The sequence below is a fragment of the Nasonia vitripennis genome (genome assembly GCF_009193385.2).
Source record: "Nasonia vitripennis strain AsymCx chromosome 3 unlocalized genomic scaffold, Nvit_psr_1.1 chr3_random0010, whole genome shotgun sequence".
Taxonomy (NCBI): Eukaryota; Metazoa; Arthropoda; class Insecta; order Hymenoptera; family Pteromalidae; genus Nasonia; species Nasonia vitripennis.
The window spans coordinates 267,700-288,050 of record NW_022279630.1 but is presented as its reverse complement, the minus strand read 5'-3'; the positions used below and the strand labels follow the sequence as shown (position 1 = coordinate 288,050).

The 20,351-nt window shown below is 42.9% G+C and overlaps 1 protein-coding gene across 1 annotated transcript in view; it reads left to right on the top strand.

Annotated features, from left to right (window-relative positions):
- The window catches only part of LOC107981654 (coiled-coil domain-containing protein 170-like), a 290,914-nt gene that overhangs the window by 49,306 nt on the left and 221,257 nt on the right, over nucleotides 1–20,351 (top strand). Inside the window, exon 2 of the mRNA XM_032601858.1 lies at nucleotides 15,000–15,200. Coding sequence (XP_032457749.1) covers nucleotides 15,078–15,200 — 123 coding nt within the window. The 5' untranslated portion in view covers nucleotides 15,000–15,077. The remainder of the gene's footprint in view (nucleotides 1–14,999; nucleotides 15,201–20,351) is intronic.

Genomic DNA, 20,351 nt, shown 5'->3' with positions numbered 1-20,351 from the left:
TTTATATATATATATATCGATTTGAGGTCGTCAGTACCACAGTAGTTTGCAGTGGCTGTACAACTTGCATAATCCTACCGGACGCCTAGCATGATGGGCGCTCAAAATGCAGGGCCATGTCTACACTGTGGAGCATAGAAAAGGCCTGCTCGACACCATACCAGATGTATTGTCGCGTATGTACGAGGAAGACGCAGTACCAGTCGAAGCAGTCGGATGGGCAAGCGAAACCCAGGACGAATGGTACTGCGAAAAGGTCCGTGAAATACAGCTCCATCCAAGCAACGATCTGCTATATAAAATGTACGGCGGGAAGCTGTACTACTTCTGCCCAGATGAGAAATTGCCGGCGTCTATGAACGACGAGACGGCATGGAAAATCGTCATGCCAAATGAAAAGCGAGTAGAGATCTTGCGAGAATGCTACGACGAACCATCAGCCGGTCACCAGGGGCGTGAAAAAACTTGTGCGCAAGTCGCAATGTACTATTACTGCCCTGTATGTACACCGACGTGTACGACCATGCTTTATTTGTCAGGAATGTAAAGTCGAACAGCGCCCGCCAAGTGGACTGATGAGAAGGCGAGTGATTATCCTGCCATGGCAGATGGTAGCTGGAGATGTCATGGGGCCGAAAGTGAAAACCGCTCAAGGGAACGAATATATCCTTATATTCGAAGATTTGTTCACCTGCTGGATAGAATGTATCCCGATCAAGCGGTCGAACGCAAAAACGATCCTGCAGCACCTCAGAGAGCGGATCTTCATGCGGTACGGTGCGCCAGAGGTATTTTTGTCGGACAATGACACCGAATTTAAAAATAAGGTCATTGATCAATACCTCAGGAAACAAGGCATCAGATACGAGTTGACGATACCTTATCGCCCCCAAGCAAACCCAGTGGAGAGAATAAACTGCACCAGTAACAACATGCTGCGCACGCTGATCGAGGAGAACTATAACACACGGGACGAACAATTGAGCGATATCGCATTCGGGTATAACATCTTACCACATTCTTCAACGGGCGTGAGTCCAGCGATGCTGATGTACGGGACTTAGCTGCGGAAACCTGCTGCAGCGTGGGGCGAGCAGGACGCCGCCGCAGAAGAAGAGTTACAGCGACGCGCCAAGCGTAGACCGGTATCATACCAAGGAGGAGACTTAGTGATGAGACGAAATCACGTGTTGTCTTCTGAAGCGGAGCAACGCTCCGCGAAGCTGACGCCACCATATATTGGGCCATATAAAGTAGTGGAGATACGCGGCACCAATACATATCAGCTTGTTGATGAGATGGGAGAGCAAGTCGATTTTGTCGAAGCCTTTTTATTCGGCAGCGACGGACGAAGAGTCGCAGAAAAGCGAAGAAGGTGACGGCGCTCAACCACCGCGGGATGCGAGCGTAGACGCGGGTGCTAGCGAAGCGCTGTCGCGAAGCGAGCGAGACTTTGCCTGCGGACAGAGCGATATAGCGTCTGAAACAAGCAAAGTTGCAAAACGTCCGAAGCGATCGTAAAAGACGTGCATGGTCTTAACAAACCCTGTGACCAAGAAGAGAGGTCGTCCAAGGGAGAAGGTGTACACGGTTAGGCATGCGAAGCCTACGCCAAGGAGCCTACCCCTAGAGCTGAGGTCGACACCGTAAAGAGGAGGCCTGGTCGTCCGAAGGGTTCGCGCAACTGCGGGCATGCAACTACGAATACTAACACTTCGACGTCACCGCACAAAGGACTGCAAACCTAAGCTAGGACAATTTGTTTGCTTAGGTGATGAATCCTAGAGAGTTACAAGCTGCCTTTGAGCGGGTGATGGTCGCACTGGCCAGGGAGGAGACACAACCTTACGTAGTCATCTGTGAGGTAGGCGAGGGGGAGGATACATGGAGCCTCTTTTCACCTGACGACGAGGTGAAAGAGTACCTCGCATCGGAAGAAGAGGGCGAGGGGGCGTTAGTGGTGCGCAGCCCAGAGCCTCCTGCACTAGTTCGTGGCGAGGGTGAGACGACCGCAATATTAACAAATTTCTTAAAGTAATTCATATGTTAAATTATGACATATTAATAGTCAACAATTCATTATAATCCACTTCTTCATTAAATTCTTAGCCGATGGTTTATTTATATCTACTACTTTTAGACTATTTGGTAGAGCATTATATGTAATGATTGCTAAGTTAATACTTTTATTGTTACTGACTCTTTTATAACTTTTAGGTATAATTAAACTCTTTTTCCTATTGATACTTGTAAAACTTAAGTACTGGGTTTTGAGGTCGTTATAATGTAGCTTAATTTCCTTGAAGATAAAAAGTTGTTCTAGGTTTAGAGGGCTGTCATGGACGTTAAAACTGTTCTTATTAATTATCTTCAATATTTTTCTTTGTAAATTTTGCACCAGATCTCGATTATTTTGATGGATTATATGATGGAAAAAAGCATAATATATCATTCGTAGTGTTACCGTCGACATGATGTTTGATAGCTTATAAAAAATATATACTAAGTAAACTATTCAGCAATAATTTATTCACACCCAGCCAGTTATCAATGTCCAATAGGAATTTATTCATTGTACTTTGTATAAACTATATGACAATATTAGCAGTAATGGTAATATAGACATGGTGTAGAAGGACGGTCAGTATTGGCGTAGGGGTCCCGCTTTGAAATACACGTAAAGCCTAAACTACACTATAGATGTTACCCAGGATTATACAGGAGAAACCTGTAATGAACTATACCTTTTCCCTAAGATTTCACTCCTCCAATTTAACCCATTAATTTGGCATAAATCTGTAACAAAAATTAGTACTTTGTTAGCTGGTCAATAAAGTTAGAGCCTGGGAAGAATGGAGCGTGAGGAGGACGATACACAACCCCCACGAAGATCGGAGAGATTCCCTTTGCCGATACCTCGCAGAAGAGATATTCAGGCTTACCTGGCTTGCCAGACCATTCACCATCAGATGATGAAATAACGCTAGCTGTCAGTGATTTATGTATGTAGAGGGCCACACCTCCTCCGTTTCTGTTTCTGTCCCGTCTGTAGAGTAGGTAGTCATCCAGTGAAGGGATGGACGTAACCTTGTCGCCCAACCAGGTCTCGGTAACAGCTATTACGTGAAATGGAGAGCGAGTGGATAAGAAAAGCCTGATCATCTCAATGTGACCCGTAAGAGTCGCCTCTCAATTGGGCCCAGACGCTGCTCAATTTTGGAGATCCTCTCCGACACGATGTTCTGTGTCTTGAGGGCCTCCGTTTGTGCATTGCGAATGTCGTCAAGGGCACTGCGAATGTCCCTCAAGGCAGCCTCAACGGACGGCGTACATGTTGTCACACCGGCCGAGCGGGCTGGTGAGGGATTTCTCAACGTGTTCGTTGATGGTGGTGCTGACCTTATCTTTTGGTTCCCCGGCTACTGCTGTTTGGGAGTGCTCTTGCCTGCTGATGTTGTTGCAGTTACTCCCGTTGCTGATGTTGTTGCAGAGGTGGACCTAGTCCTCACTTTGGCACCCGCGGCGTTGTTTTTGACTGCACATGGGAGACAGGCGACGGTCTGCCTGTCATTCACCACGATGGCCTTCACGTTGGTTGTGTTCTGGCACCTGGCGTGGTAGTACAGACCACAAAACTCACACCTTTTGAGGTCTTTGTGCTGTATAGGTTGTGTACAGCTGCTGCATGACTGAAAAGGCACTTCCACACTCTTCTCGCCGGTTGAACTCATTTTTCGTCGATAACTTACTAGCAGTCGGTAAAGTAGATATTCGTAGGAGGATGATAAGTTATCGACGGAGTGAGAGAGTAGATGTTGTAACTCTTACGGCTAGATGGAGCGTTAGTGGAGAGAGTGTGAAAGTACCGACCTCGAAAAGTTTGAAGACGCCGTAAAGATTCTCCCGCGAGGCAGCAGATGTCACCACGATGTTGATTGCAGTGAGAAAGAGACGCCGTGCAAGTGAGAAATCAAGCCAAGCCAAGCCAAGCAGTTTTGGAGGTTGCCTTGTAGAAAGTTTTCAGTGGAAATGATAAAAGAGAAAAATTGCAGCCTTCGGCGATTTATATATCGACGTGAAGGTTGCAAAGTGAAGCGTGCAACTATCTACAACAGAAGAGGGCCCGAAGGCAAGGAGCAGCAGAAAAACAGTACAGAAAAAATGATGTATCAGCAGAGCTGTCAACTGTACTCATCAGAGAGAGAGAGAGAGAGAGAGAGAGAGAGAGAGAGAGAGAGAGGGAGATGGGCTAGAGAGAGAGAGAGATGGGCTAGAGAGAGAGAGAGAGAGAGAGAGAGAGAGAGAGAGAGATGGGCTCATAGACCGGAAGTTGACCAGAAGTGATCGGAAAAAATACAAAATGATCCGGAAGTGACCGAAAATAACCGGCAATGTACCGGAAATATACCGAAAATGAACAGGATTGACCAGATGATGCATATTTGCTTAAGTACTTTCAAGGGGTGAATGGGAAATAAATCAACAAATAGTTAATACAAATTTTACAAAGTTTGAAAAGTATTATTCATAAACTGTAAAAATCACATCAATAAATTCATTTTCAAAAATGTACATTTAAATAAATATTGGGTCGTGGAAAAAATAATTTTGGTTCTTTCTAATAGATGACGTTAAAGTTGTATATCTATAGTAATGCTTATTTAATGAAGCCACACTATAGCATGTTTAGAGGTTTAAATTCTATAAAATATTCTAGAGCACAAAGTAGCGTCATCCGTTTACTGATTCAAAAATTATTGCGCTTTGACAATGGAGATTCCGGAAAGCTACTTTCTTCACATTTTCTCTACTTCTGAAAAGGGAAAACTGCAGCGCAGGCTCATCGAAAATTGTGCAGTGTTTATAGTGATGAGTGCTTAAGTGAACACCAGTGTCAGAATTGGTTTACTCGATTTCGTTCCGGAAATTTCGATCTTAAAGATGAACCTCGCCCTGGTCGGCCAGCCGTTGTAAAAATCGATAAAATTCTTGAAAAAATCGAGATAGACGACACATTTCATCTTACAACATCGCTATGGAACCAAACATCGATCATAAAACAGTTTTGAACCATTTCCATAAGACTGGATACAAAAAGAAGCTGGATACTTGGGTTCCACACAAATTAACGTCAAAAAATTTAATGGACCGAGTTTTCATTTGTGAATTCCTGCTGAAACGTAACGAAATCGAGTCATTTTCGAAATAAATAATTACGGGCGATAAAAAATGGATCGCGCACAACAATAATGTTCTAAAGAGATCGTGTTTGAGACCCGACAAACCATTAATTGGACTGTTTACTGTCAACAACTGGTGCGATTGTAGCAGGCGATTAAAAAAAAAACGTCCAGCATTGATCAATAGGAAAAGCGTTGTCTTCCATTACAATAATGCTAGACCGAACATATCTTTAATGACTCGTCAAAAATTGAGAGAGTTTGGCTGGTAAGTTTTGATGCATCCACCGTATAGCCTAAACATTGCCCCGTCGGACTGTCATAAACAATTTCTAAAACGAAAATGTTTAATTTCAATATTAGGAAATATAAAATAGCAAGAGTTTGGAGTATTTTTGTTTTAAATTTATTTTTCGACTGTCATAGTTTTTTAATATTTTCAGTTTCAAAATTTTACCTTTCATTATAAATTAATGAGTAATTTTCGTACTTCAAATTTTTATTAATTAAAATTTTTACTTTCACCCCTATTAGAAATTGACATTAGGAATAAAGATCTTAACAAAACTTGAATTTTATTACTATTGCAATATATATTTTAACCAAGCGACGTTAGCACTGAGGTGAATCGCACTAGTCAGTTATTAGTTCAAACTAAGGTTAGAGGTGCGACGAGTCGTGAAGACTAGTCAGCCCAGTATAGGTTAAAGATACTCATCTTGGTCTAGATGTCGCACTCTAGAATCCGGCTGTAAATTAGGATTCCAATCCATGGGCTCTTAGCTCCTCGCCTTCTTGACTGGCAGAAAGTTCGAGGGGAGGCGTGTCGGCAAGTTCTCCTTTAAAACGGCTTCTCCGCGGCGAATGTTACAGCTTCTAAGCTGTCGGAGACATAGTGACAAGAAGGCGTGGTGGAGGGCCGTGGAGGCAGACTCCTTGTATCGAGAATAGGCTCTTCGACCGGGTAGGGGGGCCAGCTCTTGTTACCTCCTTCACAACTCGACGTAATTATTTTTCTTTCTTTTTTCGGCGGCGATCCGAAGCTTAAGCCAGGCTCACACCGTCTTGGATTTTTGGCTCACAGCCTCGCTCTATTTTGGATTTTGGGGTGACATGCCTCAAGGCTCATTGCAAAAGAAAGACGTTGGCTGGTACAACGATAAAATCCGGCTGAACAAAATCCACATTGGCGACATGCCTTTCTCTCGATCCATTTAAATTTTTCTGTAATTACAAGAAGGTATGAGTACAGACTCGACATAATTCAACAAGACAACATGTTGGCGAGTCTTCGCGCCGCTTGCCGTCTATAGAAGACTACAGGGCTAATCTAGCGCCACCATGCGGGCAGCGCTAGGTATTCACGCGTGCTCTGCTAAGTACTCACTCTCCTGCCGACCGCTCTCGAAGCAACAGCTCCGTCGCCCGAGTTATATATATATATATAAGAAGAAAATAAAGAGAGTTATATCAGAATATTAGAGCCTTGTTTAATTACGAGTTCTCCTCACCAACCATCCAACTAGGATTACTCTAACACAACACACATTTACTTCATCACCAATACAAACCACATATAATTGCAAGTGCGGAGGATACGTTCCTCGGCATGCTAGTGTCCGATACCAGCTTACAATTTTGGAATACTCACTTCCGATAGCGTAATTATGTTGACTGTAATTCCGTACTGTGTTGTTCCTGTCTTCTTCCATGTTATTCTCTTCAATCGTTGACTGCACAATCTTCTTATTCTTTAGCTGATCATCCACACCTTCATTCAAGATTTTCTCCATTCCTGATAGGACTCCTTGCAGTACCGTGAGATTGTATACAGCTTTCAGTCTATCAGTTATTCTTCCTCTCGCATCTCTGATTCCAGACGTGCTTGGCTGTAAGACGTCTTCAACGAATGTACTTGCAAGTATGGCTCTCCCTTCTAAACTAATCTCCTTAGATGCAGCGAAACCCCGGTCAGTACTGTCAGATACTCCGTCAAGCATAGCTAAATTCATCTTCGGTTCAGCAAGATCTACAACTTTTACGTTTCCCTCCATAACTTTAATTTCTCTGGATGGTATGAGAGCATCAACAGTGTGGTTCTTGGTCACCAATTCTTCTCGTCCATCTCTCGCAAGTACTCCTTACACATCTTTAACATCTTCCTGCTCCAACACTTCTTCCACATCCACAATAAGGGGACGGATACACCTTAAATTGTCAAAAAATTAGAAATTCAATTTTTTGTTTATATTTGTCCCAAATTGTTTAAAAAATGAATAAACTATTAAATATATTCAGGTATAATGTAAGAAACATAAAACCAGGTTTATATGTGCTATATTATCAGGTATGACATTTCTTCGAAGGCCAATTTCAGAATTTCCATTTTTCAGCTACCGCAGACTTACTTAAAATTTGGGCTTCGGAGAACACTTTTAGATATGCTTCAAACACATATAGTTTCCAGATAAGTGTGGGGTTTTGCAAAAAAATATTTTCAAATAAACACTTCTAACATGTATTAAATTCATGAAAAAAAAATTTATCTGATCTCAAAATTTCTTTTAACAATGACTTTAGTCAAGCATAAGAAAGTTTATTTAATGTTTATTCGCCTCCGTATTTTAGTCGCGAGGTATACCGGTAAATCATGAATTCAATCACTCTTGCGAACCCCAGTTTTTGGCTCTCGTGGCTATCTCCACGTGGTCTCGGGTATTCTCGTTTAGCAAATTATAAGTTTGTTACACTTCCCGGCTAAATTGCGAATTAATATGGCACTAATTATTGCGAATTGACACGGTATTAATTTTCTTTCTAGTCACTGAAATTATTGGCTAAGCAACAATTACGTGCAAGTTGATTTGCACGTGTTCGGAGTCGCGCACTTTTCGCTCGCATAAAATTCACTGTCTTTTCTGTGATCGGGTCCCACTAATTGGGCAGCCACTGTGACGTATGCTTTTCCGGTGTGATTAAGCCACGAACGCAATCGCTTAACCAATCCCGTTAATACAATCTCCGAAAGTTCACGAACGAATTCATACGGCGCACAGTGGCGTGTTTTTGGATTTTTGTGTCAAAATCGTAAATCCCTCAAACGAAATGAGGTAGGATAATGAAATTTGGTATGCTATAAGGTGAAGTGTTCTAGAATATGGAAAAAATATTCCCGATATTCAAATGTTGTTACATAACCTCAAAAATGGTGCTCGAACGTGGAAACTTTCGATATAAATGTATTAATTACCATGCGAAGCCTAGAAAAATGGACAAAGTTAATTCCTGCACATGTTTTAAATGTATTTTTTCACGCTAAATCAAACTACTATGGCTAAATTGCCATAGAATGTATGAGAAACAAACGCAAATTATTGCTTAAAATCGTGTAATTTGTGTTTTTCTCTTAAGGGGGACATCCTACGGCAATTTATCTACCGGATTTCGATTCAGCGTGAAAAATACATTAGAAAAAATATGTGTAAAAGTAGAATGAAAGTAGTTTCAAAACCCAAATAACTGCTAATGAGCATTTTAAATATGAAAATCGCGCCGTCTGGGCGCGAAGCTCTGCGATTGCGAACTCGATCCATTCTTCGCTGTTGCTGCAGTCGATCTTCTGTTTGGGGCAAAAGGAGAAAGAAAAAAAATGCTACGATTATGATAATGTTCATTGTGAGGATAATGATTGATTCGCAAATCGACGCTGTGCTTAAGTTCGGCACGGTGGCATGCTCGTATTGCCTAGCGGCATGCAATTCTTGGCGCCTTGCGGTCGCCCGGGTTTGTGTGTCTCAGGCTTTGCACCGCCGGCAGGCGCGTAGAGCAGCACGGAATCTTCAGCATGCTCCGCGTCATTCGCTCGCCGATTTTGTTTTTTTGGTGGACGTCCGCACGGGTGTCGGGGGGCTTCTAACTTCGTTCGCTTGTTCTCGCTTGCCTGGGGCTCGGCTACCGCTGCCATTACAAATCGGCTCTAACGCGTTGTCCCCCCCCCCCCAGTGCTACAATATCAACCTCGAGCTCTTGCTCGAGTGCGCTCGCTTCGGGCAGGTCGCACGTCGCCCCTTTGTTCGCGTTATCCCTCGGTGGTCGAGTAGCCGTTTCGTCTTCTTCGTCATCTTCGGGGCCGTAATACTTCTTAAGTTCTTTGGCGGCCAAGAAATCTTCTATCTTCCCTTTGGCATTTTGGACTGGAAGTGTTTGATCCGACCCACGCGATGATGGTATTCGGGCCGATGAAGGGCAGTGCGAGCTTTGCCGCTGCAGACGAGAGTGTATGACACCGCTTCCACACTAATTCGCCGACCTTAAATTCTGCAGGACGGCGTCTCTTGTCAAAATGCGCCACCTGTCGATCTTGCGCTACTTTTGATAATTCTTTCGCCTGCTCGTGCAACGCCGGGGGTTTAGCGAGCCGTTTTTACCACTGGCTGATCCCCTCTCACTCGAGCGCCTCTCGGTCTTTCTCGCATCGCAATGACGCAGGTGCATTTAGCTGCCTGTCAAAATTTAGCATCGCGGGCGACGCTCCGGTCGCCACGTACACTGTCGTATTATACCGGAACGCAATTTCGTTTAAGTGTTGGTCCCAGGTGCAGTGATTACCTTTGGCGTACGTCGCTATCTCTCTTTTCACCATCCGATTTTCCCTTTCTACAGGGTTTACCTGCAAATGCTACGGCAGGTTATAGGAATGTTGAATGCCTTATGCCGCCAGATATTCGTTTTTTATGTAACGGTTTAACTGTCCCCAAGAGACTGGATAGTAAGTCGGTTCCAGGATCAGGATAGGGGAAAGGAGCAAAAAAGAGCCTGCTTTTATATTCTCAACAATAACAAAATATATTTCTTAGTTAAATATTAGCATTTGGAATCAGTTGTTAAATCCCGGCTGAAACAAAAATCAATTATGCGTCTTGTTAAAAATACTTCGCCTTTACTAGTAGAATTGTTTAAACTAACGCGGTTAACAATTTACAGGAAGATATACGCGATTTCGTTACAAGAATGATTCGGTGTTCGCGGCTGTAGTGTATCGGTTTGGTAGCGGTATGCCGGGTCGGTGGCGAATTTTGAGGTTAGGAATTAATTCGGTACGTTGGAGTCATGTGCGCACGGCTACGCCGATCCGAATGTATCGTGTAACAACGATCTCGACCGCTCTGTGTGTGTACAGTAACGGCCGGGATAGTGTCACGGTGTTATGAGGTTATCCCTCGGATTTGTGGAGTCGTGAGCGCACGGCTTCACAAATCTTCGTCGCTTGTCTCGTTCTTCTCTTTATCCTGTGTGCCCACAGAGATAAAGCGAGTCGTGAGATGTCGGTGTAAGGCTGGCTTTGTTGGTTAGGAATTTACCTTTGTTTCACTAGGACGTGAGCGCACGACCGGGCGAATCGCCGGCGGAACTATTGTTACTCCCTCAACCCTGTGGGCTCACAGTGGTAGAGGGAGGCAGCAATGTGTCGGAATGTAGGTTAGGATTTTACGGTGGCACCAGGTATCGTCCAGGTGTGCTCACGTAGACGAGGCTCGATGTCGTTCGGGTGTTCCGGGTTGCCTCGTGTGCTCACGATGGCAATTCGGAGTTTAGGGTTTCAGTTTGTCTACCAAATCGTCACGTGGGCTCACGAGACAATTTCGTCGGCGAAGGTCTATCTCTCGCTGTTCCTTGTAGTAACGTGTGCGCACGATACGACCCGGAGTGGAGCTTAAGTAGAACTGCCCTTATAAAGGCGCGCGGTGCGGATGTGTATAGGTGCGTTCACGTATTCACACGTATTTACATGTTCGAGACTCGTGTCTCGTCACAATTAGTTTATTTTTAAACTCCATGCCGTTGTCAGAGTGAAATACTTTCGGCGCCCCGGAGCGCAGTATGACTCGCTCTTTGAATGCCGATAACGCGGCTTTTCCGTTAGCTTTCCGTAGAGGCACGCACTGGATTGTATAATCTTCATTGTTGCCTCGTCGGGCTTGTTGTCGATCCTACCAGGTTCTTTGTGCTGAGCTCCGCACTAGCCTGCCTCATCGCCTTTTCTGTCGGCAGACGTTGCCAACAGGAATAAGAGCGCAGGAGACTTTTTCGCGCCCTCGTCCGTTGCCTGTCTCTTTACTGAGACCTGCCGCTGTCGCGGCGCCAAGCTTCTTTCCCGATCTGCGCGGGGTTACGCTTGCCATGTGCCTTTTGGCACACACCTTTCCGTAGACCTCATTCGCGAGGCGAATTTCACCCCCCGCCTTCTTGCTGTTCTTAGAGGTCGTGCCGGAGTTCTGCGAGTGTGCGCCGGCCTCCTCTACGCGCTCACTTCCTCGTTTCCCTCCGTGCACTTTCTTCTTATATGGCCCTTTTTGTGGCACTTGTAGCAGATCGGTCCCTTTTCACTTCTGTTTTCTTGCTTATCTGGCTTGTGTTACTATGGTGTTATTAACATGGTGCGGTTTTCCTCCGCCTTTCAGCTCTTTCTTGAGTTGGTGGGCGTCTTAAATGCTACTGATGCCACTTTGGTGGGTTTCGTTGTGGTTGACTGTGCTGCTGATGGCGACGGCGTATAGAATATTTAGAGCTCTGTCTACGGTTGGAGGCGGTTTCATCTCTTTCATCATCCTTAGAAGGTAAGTCACATTGTTGCGCACGGGTTCGTGCGCGCTCTGGTATCTTTTCTCTACATCGGAGGCGTTGTTATAGCCGCCTGTTCCTTCCGTACTAGCGCAGTACTGCACCTCGGAAATCCTCCCATTTCTGCCATTCATCTCTGTTGTTGTGGTACTATTCGGCTGCCAGGCCCGTAAATACGTAAGGCAGTGCAGCTAGCTTTTCTTCATCTATCATCTGCACGCTTGCCATATTCTGCTCTAGCTGGCTCAAAAGTCTCTCGATTCGTTCTGCGCTCGTGCCTGCGAATTGCCCACTTGCGCACTGTTCCAACGATATCTCTTGGTTTCTGTCTATTATTTTCTGGGGTCGTCGAGGCGTCTAGCTTTCTTAACCCTCTTGCGAGTCCCCCTCTGATGTTACTGTCTAACCAGACGTTTTTCAAAGTTACAGACGTGCTTATATCGTCGCTTTCTCGGCAAAGGTTACTCTTGCCGGCGCGTGGCCTGGTGCGCTGTTTACCTAGATGCTGGAGGCACGACAGTTATATTCGTGTGAGTGTGAGAGGCCTGTAGTCATCACTTTACGGAGCGGTATCAATCCGCTTTTCGTACGACCCCGTGCGCCAGCGCGCGCGAAGTATTAGATGCTAACCCCGCGGCTCGCCGCTCGACGCGGCGAATATATCTATACAGTGTAGCTCGCGTTACTTTCGGCTCTCGCCGCGCGACGCAGCGAGCACACCTATATAGTGTGTTCTGGCTGCACACTTCGTCGCACGCGAGCTTGTCTCTCTCCGCGTGTGCCGTTCGTCCCCCCTCCGCGCGCTCCGCTCGGCTCCCCTTCTGCGCTCGCCTTAGGTCTGACTTCGGTGCGGCGCGACACGGCGATTTCCTACTGTGTGCGCTGTACTCCGCACACCTACTAATTTGACTAATCTTGAGCCTGCCACTCGGCTCACGAAAATCTCCTGCCGAGCCGCTTTTCTTCTGGAGTCTTTCTCTCTCTTACTCGCACTATACACAGTGTTTGACGTCTCCGTAACTCGACGACAGTTAGCGCGGCGTAAACACGCTTCGTTTACGCCTGCACCGCTTACTCGCGGCGTTCTCTCGCCCGCTACGATGTTTGCGCGATGTTGCCAGCCACGCTTCGAATTCGAAATTTATACCGGTGATTTAACTTTTATTTCTTTAAACGATTTTTCGCGATTTCCTGGCGCCGCTGTACGCAGTTGTAACAGGGCGTTTCGACAGACGTTCGTGCGGCCGCGAAGATGCCGCACCTTACGTCGAGAAGGTCCTTTTCCTGGTCGGCTTTCCCTCGATGACGGCCAAGTGATAGCGAGCGGACGTTAGCCGTTATGTGCATCGTTCGAGTCGTCGAAGCGACGTGTTCGTCGTCGAAGACGTGTTTTGATTTGGCTCCCAGCGCTGCCTTTACCCTGTGATTTGCTGACGAGTCACCGCTTTTTATAAATTGATTACTGATTTTTCTCCTATCTATCCGTTGCCGCATCAATTAAAACAACGCTCAAATGCGCTTAAAAATGTGCCTGAAATGCTGCGCTAGTGTGTGCAAAAGTGCTGAGAATTGTATAAGCGGCTAAGGCCAATATTCAAACTGTTAAATAAGCACTGGCTTTTGTCGCGTTATCGTTGCTCAACACTGTCTCGATAATTTTCGACACAACCTACACAACTGTACTCGATATTACTCGAGATTTTTAACCAGCAGAAACATTGTGGAGACAAAAGACATATAAAGCGATTTCGCCTACCTCGTCGAGCATAATCGCAGGAAAATCAACGCGTCGAGGATCAACCAACGTCTTACCTCGAACATAAACAAGCCGTCGCATGGCTACAAAAGCATGGACAAAACACCCACGGAGCCTGCTGGTGACTCGCTTGGCTCGGAGTCGATTAAAAATGGTGACTCGTCCTCCGGAGAGCCAACTAAGGACAGCCTGAATAGCAGCAGTCACGACATCGTTGCTAGCAAAACCAGTGAAAGCATCAGCGAAAGAATCAACAGTTTCGACACCTTAGAGGATGAGGCTAGTATGGGCTCTTCAGATGTATCGATCATTGCCTCATCTGGTTTAAAATCGCGCTCGCGCAGAAGCACATTCGCACCATCACCTCTTCTACAACCACTGTCAGACGCACGGTCATCCCCGCTCCTTGGTGAATATAATGCAGGGGAGACGAACTTCGGCTGCCTTGAATCGGCCAGCACTCCGACTACAGCATCCTTTCCGATGCTCAACACTCGCCGTCTGGATTCTTCCCTGCTCTCCTTACTGGTCCGTGAGACGGTAGAGAGAGAGAGAGCGATAACCTCCCACCAGTGGTCGATCGTGTCCAAGCTCGGGGAGATCGCTGGTTCCCTAAGTGTTTCGGCATCCTCAACACAAAGAATTGGCGGTCTCGAGACGAAGGTGAATTCGCTCGAGGCCCTGCTGGTTGAGCGTAACAGCGAGATGGTGGCGATGTCCAGAAAGTGCGTGAGACTGCGGGAGGTCGTCGATCTCACGAGCGACAAAATAAAAGCTTACACCCTGTCTCTTGCCTCCTCTGATGGAGCTACTGTCGTGCCTCCGTCAGTGTCATCCACCGACCATTCGAGGATCCCTGCCCAGGGATCTGCTAAAAAAAATTAGTGCAATCAGGCACAGTCTTGTCCTGTAAAATTTCGCGTGGCTTCAAACTCGAGTCCGGTGCATGACGCTGCCTCTTGCAGACACTCGGATATACACAACACCGCGAATGACATCAGGCCTTACAAAAAGAGAAGGCACATATAATAGAAGATATTTGATAAAAGTATATATTTAATAAAATTTTTTCATATAATCTTAGTATAGACTGTATTATAATGATAAAATATAATATCTACATATTTATACAAACAAATATAATTTTTTAGTTTTTTATTCTTCCGAAACATACTCCACAATAAAGTATAATAACTATCATATGGTAAACGTGAAGCAAGTGGTTTTTTTCTAGTTTGATACATAAAAATACAAAAATTTCTATTACTTACAGTGAACTATATATTAGATTTACTATTTATCAGCTAATTAAGTAACTCGCCAACACTTGTAATATTGTGACTTTCGTGTAGATCTAACCTGTACGCACATGAATCAAAATATACCAATAAAAATATGTTATATCTCATATTCAATATTCTTTAGTATTTATACTTTTACAGGAAATTCATAAGTTAAAAGAAAAAGTTAAATCCACTACTGACTTATCAAATTGTCAATTAGGAATCACAGAATCGGCAATGAATAAAATAAAAAATTTGGAAAGTGAACGTGCAAAATTGGAATCAAAAGTACATAAAATGGAAGCTGAACTAACATCATATGAACTTTCTCAAGAAATATTACGCCAAGATAAAAATGTGGTAAAATATAAATATATTTGTAAGCTTAATAGTGTTTAAAAATAACAACTTTTCGGCAAACTTGCATTTTAACTTTCTAACGCATTATATTCAAAAAGAGTTAACTTTTATGTCTTATATTAATGCAAAGCTTTTTTCATGCGCAACGGTAATAGCCTTTTTACATTCTGCATTAAAAATTTTCTCGCTGATATTTTTCTGTTCATCATTATTGAGCGATAGAAAATTATTTTATACAAACGAAGAGGCGGGAAAGTGCCCCGATGGGAAGAACATAAATACACTTAATTATTACATACACACTATGCGTTGAAACAATACTCCAATTATATTATCTTTCCAATTTACGCATGAAGACACATTTTTCACTCTTAGAGCAATAAATAAAGCATTATTCTTTTTACATTTTGTTCTGATTCCAGATCTCTCAGAGAAACCCTATCGAAAAGTCTTAGATGAGAATCAGATGGGAATCAAAAGTGATTTTGGCACTATTTCCAGATGAGAATCGAGTGAGCCTTATATGATTCTCATATTTTTATTCGATTCTCATCTAACGATAGCCAAATGTTATTTTGTTAAATTTTAATTGAGACTTGTTTCTTACTAACTTTACAAATCCTCGCAAATTCTTTACAATTCTAAATAAAGATTTAAAAAAATAAGATTTGACTTCGAAAAGATGGGAATGAAATAAGAATCAAATTAGAATTAAATGAGGATCAGATGAGAATCAGATCAGAATATAAGAATCAAGTGAGTATCAAATAAGACTCACTTGATTCTTATCTAAAAATCACGCCAAAATCACTTGATTTTCATCTGATTCTCATCTAATGTTTTCCAATTATTAATAAAATATTAGTAGAGCGTCTGTGGCTCAGTTGGCTAAGGCGCACACCTAAGTCAGCTGAAACTCGCTCGTTCCAGAGGTCGTGAACTGAATTTCCGACTAAGTCACTCAATTTTTCTAAGTTGTTTGCTCTTGACTCCAACTGTTTCAAAGCAAATATTTTCCATAGAACTTGCCCTAAGCGTGATTTTAGGGTTTCTCGTGCCTTGCACAGGCACAAACCTGAAGAAATGCAAAAGAGTGGCAGAGTCTGATAAAGAGGTCAGTAAAAAAGGCAAGCTGATCAAATGCACATCATGCATTCCGAGATAGCACGAGTGGTAATGGTGATAGATTCGTGTATCATCTGCATAAATTATGTAATTTAGAGGAAGAGGGAGGGGGAGAGAGAGAGAGTAATACAGACTAGTGCAAATTCAAGTTTTGTTAAAATCTTTTTCCTACTATCAATTCCTAATAGAAGTGGAGGTAAGAAATTGTAACTAATAAAGATTTAAAACACGAGATTAGGCATTGATTTTTGATGAAAGGTAAAATTTTGAAACTGAAAACATAAAAAAACAATGACAGTTAAAAGAATAAATTTAAAACAAAATTACTCCTCATAATACTTGTTATTTTATATTTCCTAATATTTCAATTCAACATTTTCGTTTTAGAAATAGATTAATTTCATAATTTCAGTTTTCTAATTTTTGCCTTTTATGCTTTAATTTTTTCGAATTTTAACTGATTATCATGAAAATGAAGATGCTAAAATTTTAGTAAACAAATAGAAAAATATGATGCCGTGACTCTTGGTGGCGGTTGTCTCGACTCGCCGTCCGTCCTGGTGCTGGAGGCACGCGTTTCCGTGCGCTTTTGCTCGAGCTGGCTCACCTCCTCTTGCAGACTTCTAACTGTTCGCTGCATTTTTTCCCAGGTAATCTACCATGCCTGGTGGCATCGTGTACTCTTGTACGTCCATCTCCACGATGCAGTCTTTAAACTCGTCCTTATCCACTCCGGCTTCTTCCTGTACATTTTCTGGTACGACGACGTTCTCTTCGACGGCGTTGTCTAAAGTTCTCTGTAGTCGTCCTTGTGTTCCTGGGTCCGAAATCAGCTCTTCCAGTGGATGCGGATTAATGCCCATTCTTTTCTCTTCTGCACAAGTGGTCTCCAAGAATGATCTGCGGCTCTCCGCTCTCTCTTGTTTTACTGCCGCGGCTTCTAGTTCGCCCGTCGGCTCGAAGTCCGACGGGTCATATTCGCCCATCAGCCACCTGTGCAGACGCACCCATTAGTCCTCTGCATTTCCGTCCTGCCTTAGTCGTAGGCTCGACAATGTTTGTTGCAGCTCGCTGGCGAGGTTCAGTACCCAGTTTCCAACGTCGTCTTCCATGCCGTTCAACATTATCTGGGTTTCTTCTGATTTATTTACTCTGCGCACGCTTTAGCAACAAGTATTGCTCGCTAGAGTCCAGCGCGCGTGTGCATGTGTTTCGCAATTCATAGCTGTGCGTTACGCTCGCTTACGCCGTTGTGTCCCCAGTCGGTGCGACAAGTAGCAGGAGGTGAGAAAAAAAAGAAAACAAAAAGATGACACAAATCCCGCTTAACTTGTCGCTCGCTAAATTCGTAACCGGAAAAAAAAAATAAATTGATGTTGTGGTTGTCGACCTCGCGTCGAGTCACTCGATAATCCGACCGGTGACACTGCCACTCCTGTTACTATTTTACAGGAATTCTTACAATTTTTCTTATGCTGAAAATGCGAAAATGCCTAACTAACACACGCTCTCGACTCCACGCTTTGTGTGTGAGTACGATCGCCCCCCGCGCTCGGCGGCCAAAATTTGTGCGCGCAATTTCGAACCGTTGCGCGCCTATCTGAAGCCCTGTTTATGCCAGTGCGGCAAGCTCGACTCGAGTATCGAGCCCCACGGCGTTTTCAGTCCGATTATTCAACCCGGAAAATTCGTGAAGAAATAGAAAAATTATTTGCGACGTCTATTCAAGTGGACTCTATTTACATAGACTTTTCTAAGGCATTCGGCCGGGAAGACCATGGCAGGTTGCTGTCTGAGCTTTGGAATGCTGGTGTTCGGGGCGATGTTTTTAGGTTGTTGTCGTCGTACTTGACCGATCGGTTTCAGAGGGTTCGTATTAGCAATTGTATCTCTCCATCTGTTCTGGTGTCGTCCGGCGTGCCGCAGGGTTCGCAATTCGGGCCTTTATTATTCTGCATCTTCTTGGTCTTGTGAGCGTATTTAATTTTAGTTTTTAAGAAGAGTGATGATCATTTACAGATCTGCGCCTGTATTTTGACAGCAGATCACAAATAAAGATATATAAAAACGGGTCTTTTTTATGCACGTGTTAAGAAAAATAATTTCATTCATTAAACAGAAAAGTACAAAAACTGTATAGAATTATATATGGAGTGAAAACAATTTTGATATGCAAGCAATACATAGAAAGAAAATGAGACTAAGTGGCTAACAATGTACTAAATAAAAGCTTAGATACAGGTGTATATATACGCACAGACACATACATCCATACGGCGAGAATTCGGTGAGGCGAGGCTTTGTAACGTAGTCTTTAGTCAGTCGGTGACCGTACGAAAAACCTACGTTATAGTTGATATATATTCTACTAAAACTTCCGCATCTTTTCCTTTACTCCATGTATAAAAATTCTGCGTGCCTATGTGCTTAGACCTTCCTGACAGTTTTCTTAACCTCAAAGCAGGTTTCTTAACCAAATGGTTTCTTTGGTTACTGTACATAAAGCAATTGATTCGGCTTCAGTAGATGAAGTCGAAACACACGACTGCTTTTGTGACAATCAAGATACAGGTCCGCCGTTCAATTGCACACCATTCCAGTCGTGCTTTTGCTATCATTTATATCCTCCGACAAATCAGAATCACTATATGATACAAGTAAATTTTCATTAGTACTACTAAAAATTATTCCCTTTTCGATACTTTCAGATAAATAACGAAACACGTGTTTTACACCATTCCAGTGACTCTCATCTGGGTTTTCAGTAAACTTGCTCAGAACACCTATAATATACGCCAAATGAGGCCGTGTTGATACCATTAAGAAAAAAATGTACTAATCATTTCTCTATACGGAAAATTACGCATAGATGATTCATTCACACCCTTTTGGAATTTTACATTTGCATGGCGCAGCGGGACAACTGATTGGCGCACAGTTATTATGATTAAATTATTCTCAAATTCTTCTGATGTAAACGCTTTGATAAATTTTTGACATACCTAAATTACGGTTTCTAACAATTTGCATACCATCAAAAAACTCGGCTTCAAAACTTTGAGATTGAAACTTTTTATTCATTTTAACAATTAGATCATTCATTCTTGTTATATTGTTTCCATACATAAATTCGTCGTCTACGTACAATGCAATATAAATTACACAATCTTTTGTCTAATATAATATAAGCATGGATCAATTTATGATTGTACAAAGCCATTATCTGCAAAGGAAACGTAAAGTTTATAATTACACTCTTTAGAGTCTTGTTTTAGGCCATACAAGCTTTTTCATAACGAATAAACTTTACTATTTAATTCAAAACTTAAGATTGTTTCGTGTACACCGCTTCCTTTAAACACAAATTCTGTTATTTCATAGTCTTCGGCTGCAGCAATTGACAATATCGTACGCAGCGTACACCGTACACTCTAAACGCCGAGGTCGAAAAGTGGACGCTGCAGAGTCAGAATTTACTGATTTCTACTTTTAAAAAGTAAAAAGTGCAAATTTTCAATTTTACAATAAAAGAAAATGTCGTTTTGATCTTTAAAATGTCAAAATACTAAAATTTCGACTTTTAGAAAGTACAAAATTTCCACTTTACAGAAGTTAAAAATTCAATACCGGCATTCAAAAAGTTAACATAATGAAATTTAGACTTTTGAAAGGTAGGAAGTGCGAATTTTCGACTGTACAAAAGTCAATAATTCAACAATGATATTAGTAAAGTCAAAATATTGCAATTCCAACTTTTGAAAAGTAAAAAGCGTGCGTTTTTTACTTTAAAGTAAAAAATTAAACACCGCAATTTATGAAGTCAAAGTAATAAAATTTCCAAATTTGAAAAATAGAAAGCGTAAATTGTTTACCGTAAATTCCCTACTGAAAAAAATCAGATGACAATCAACTGATAATCAGCTGATAATCAGGTCTAATGAGGACATAATGAGGGCCAGTACTGGTGTTACCATCAGGATGATAACACAAAAACTCTATCTGTGAGCTCCAACATTTGTATTTTTT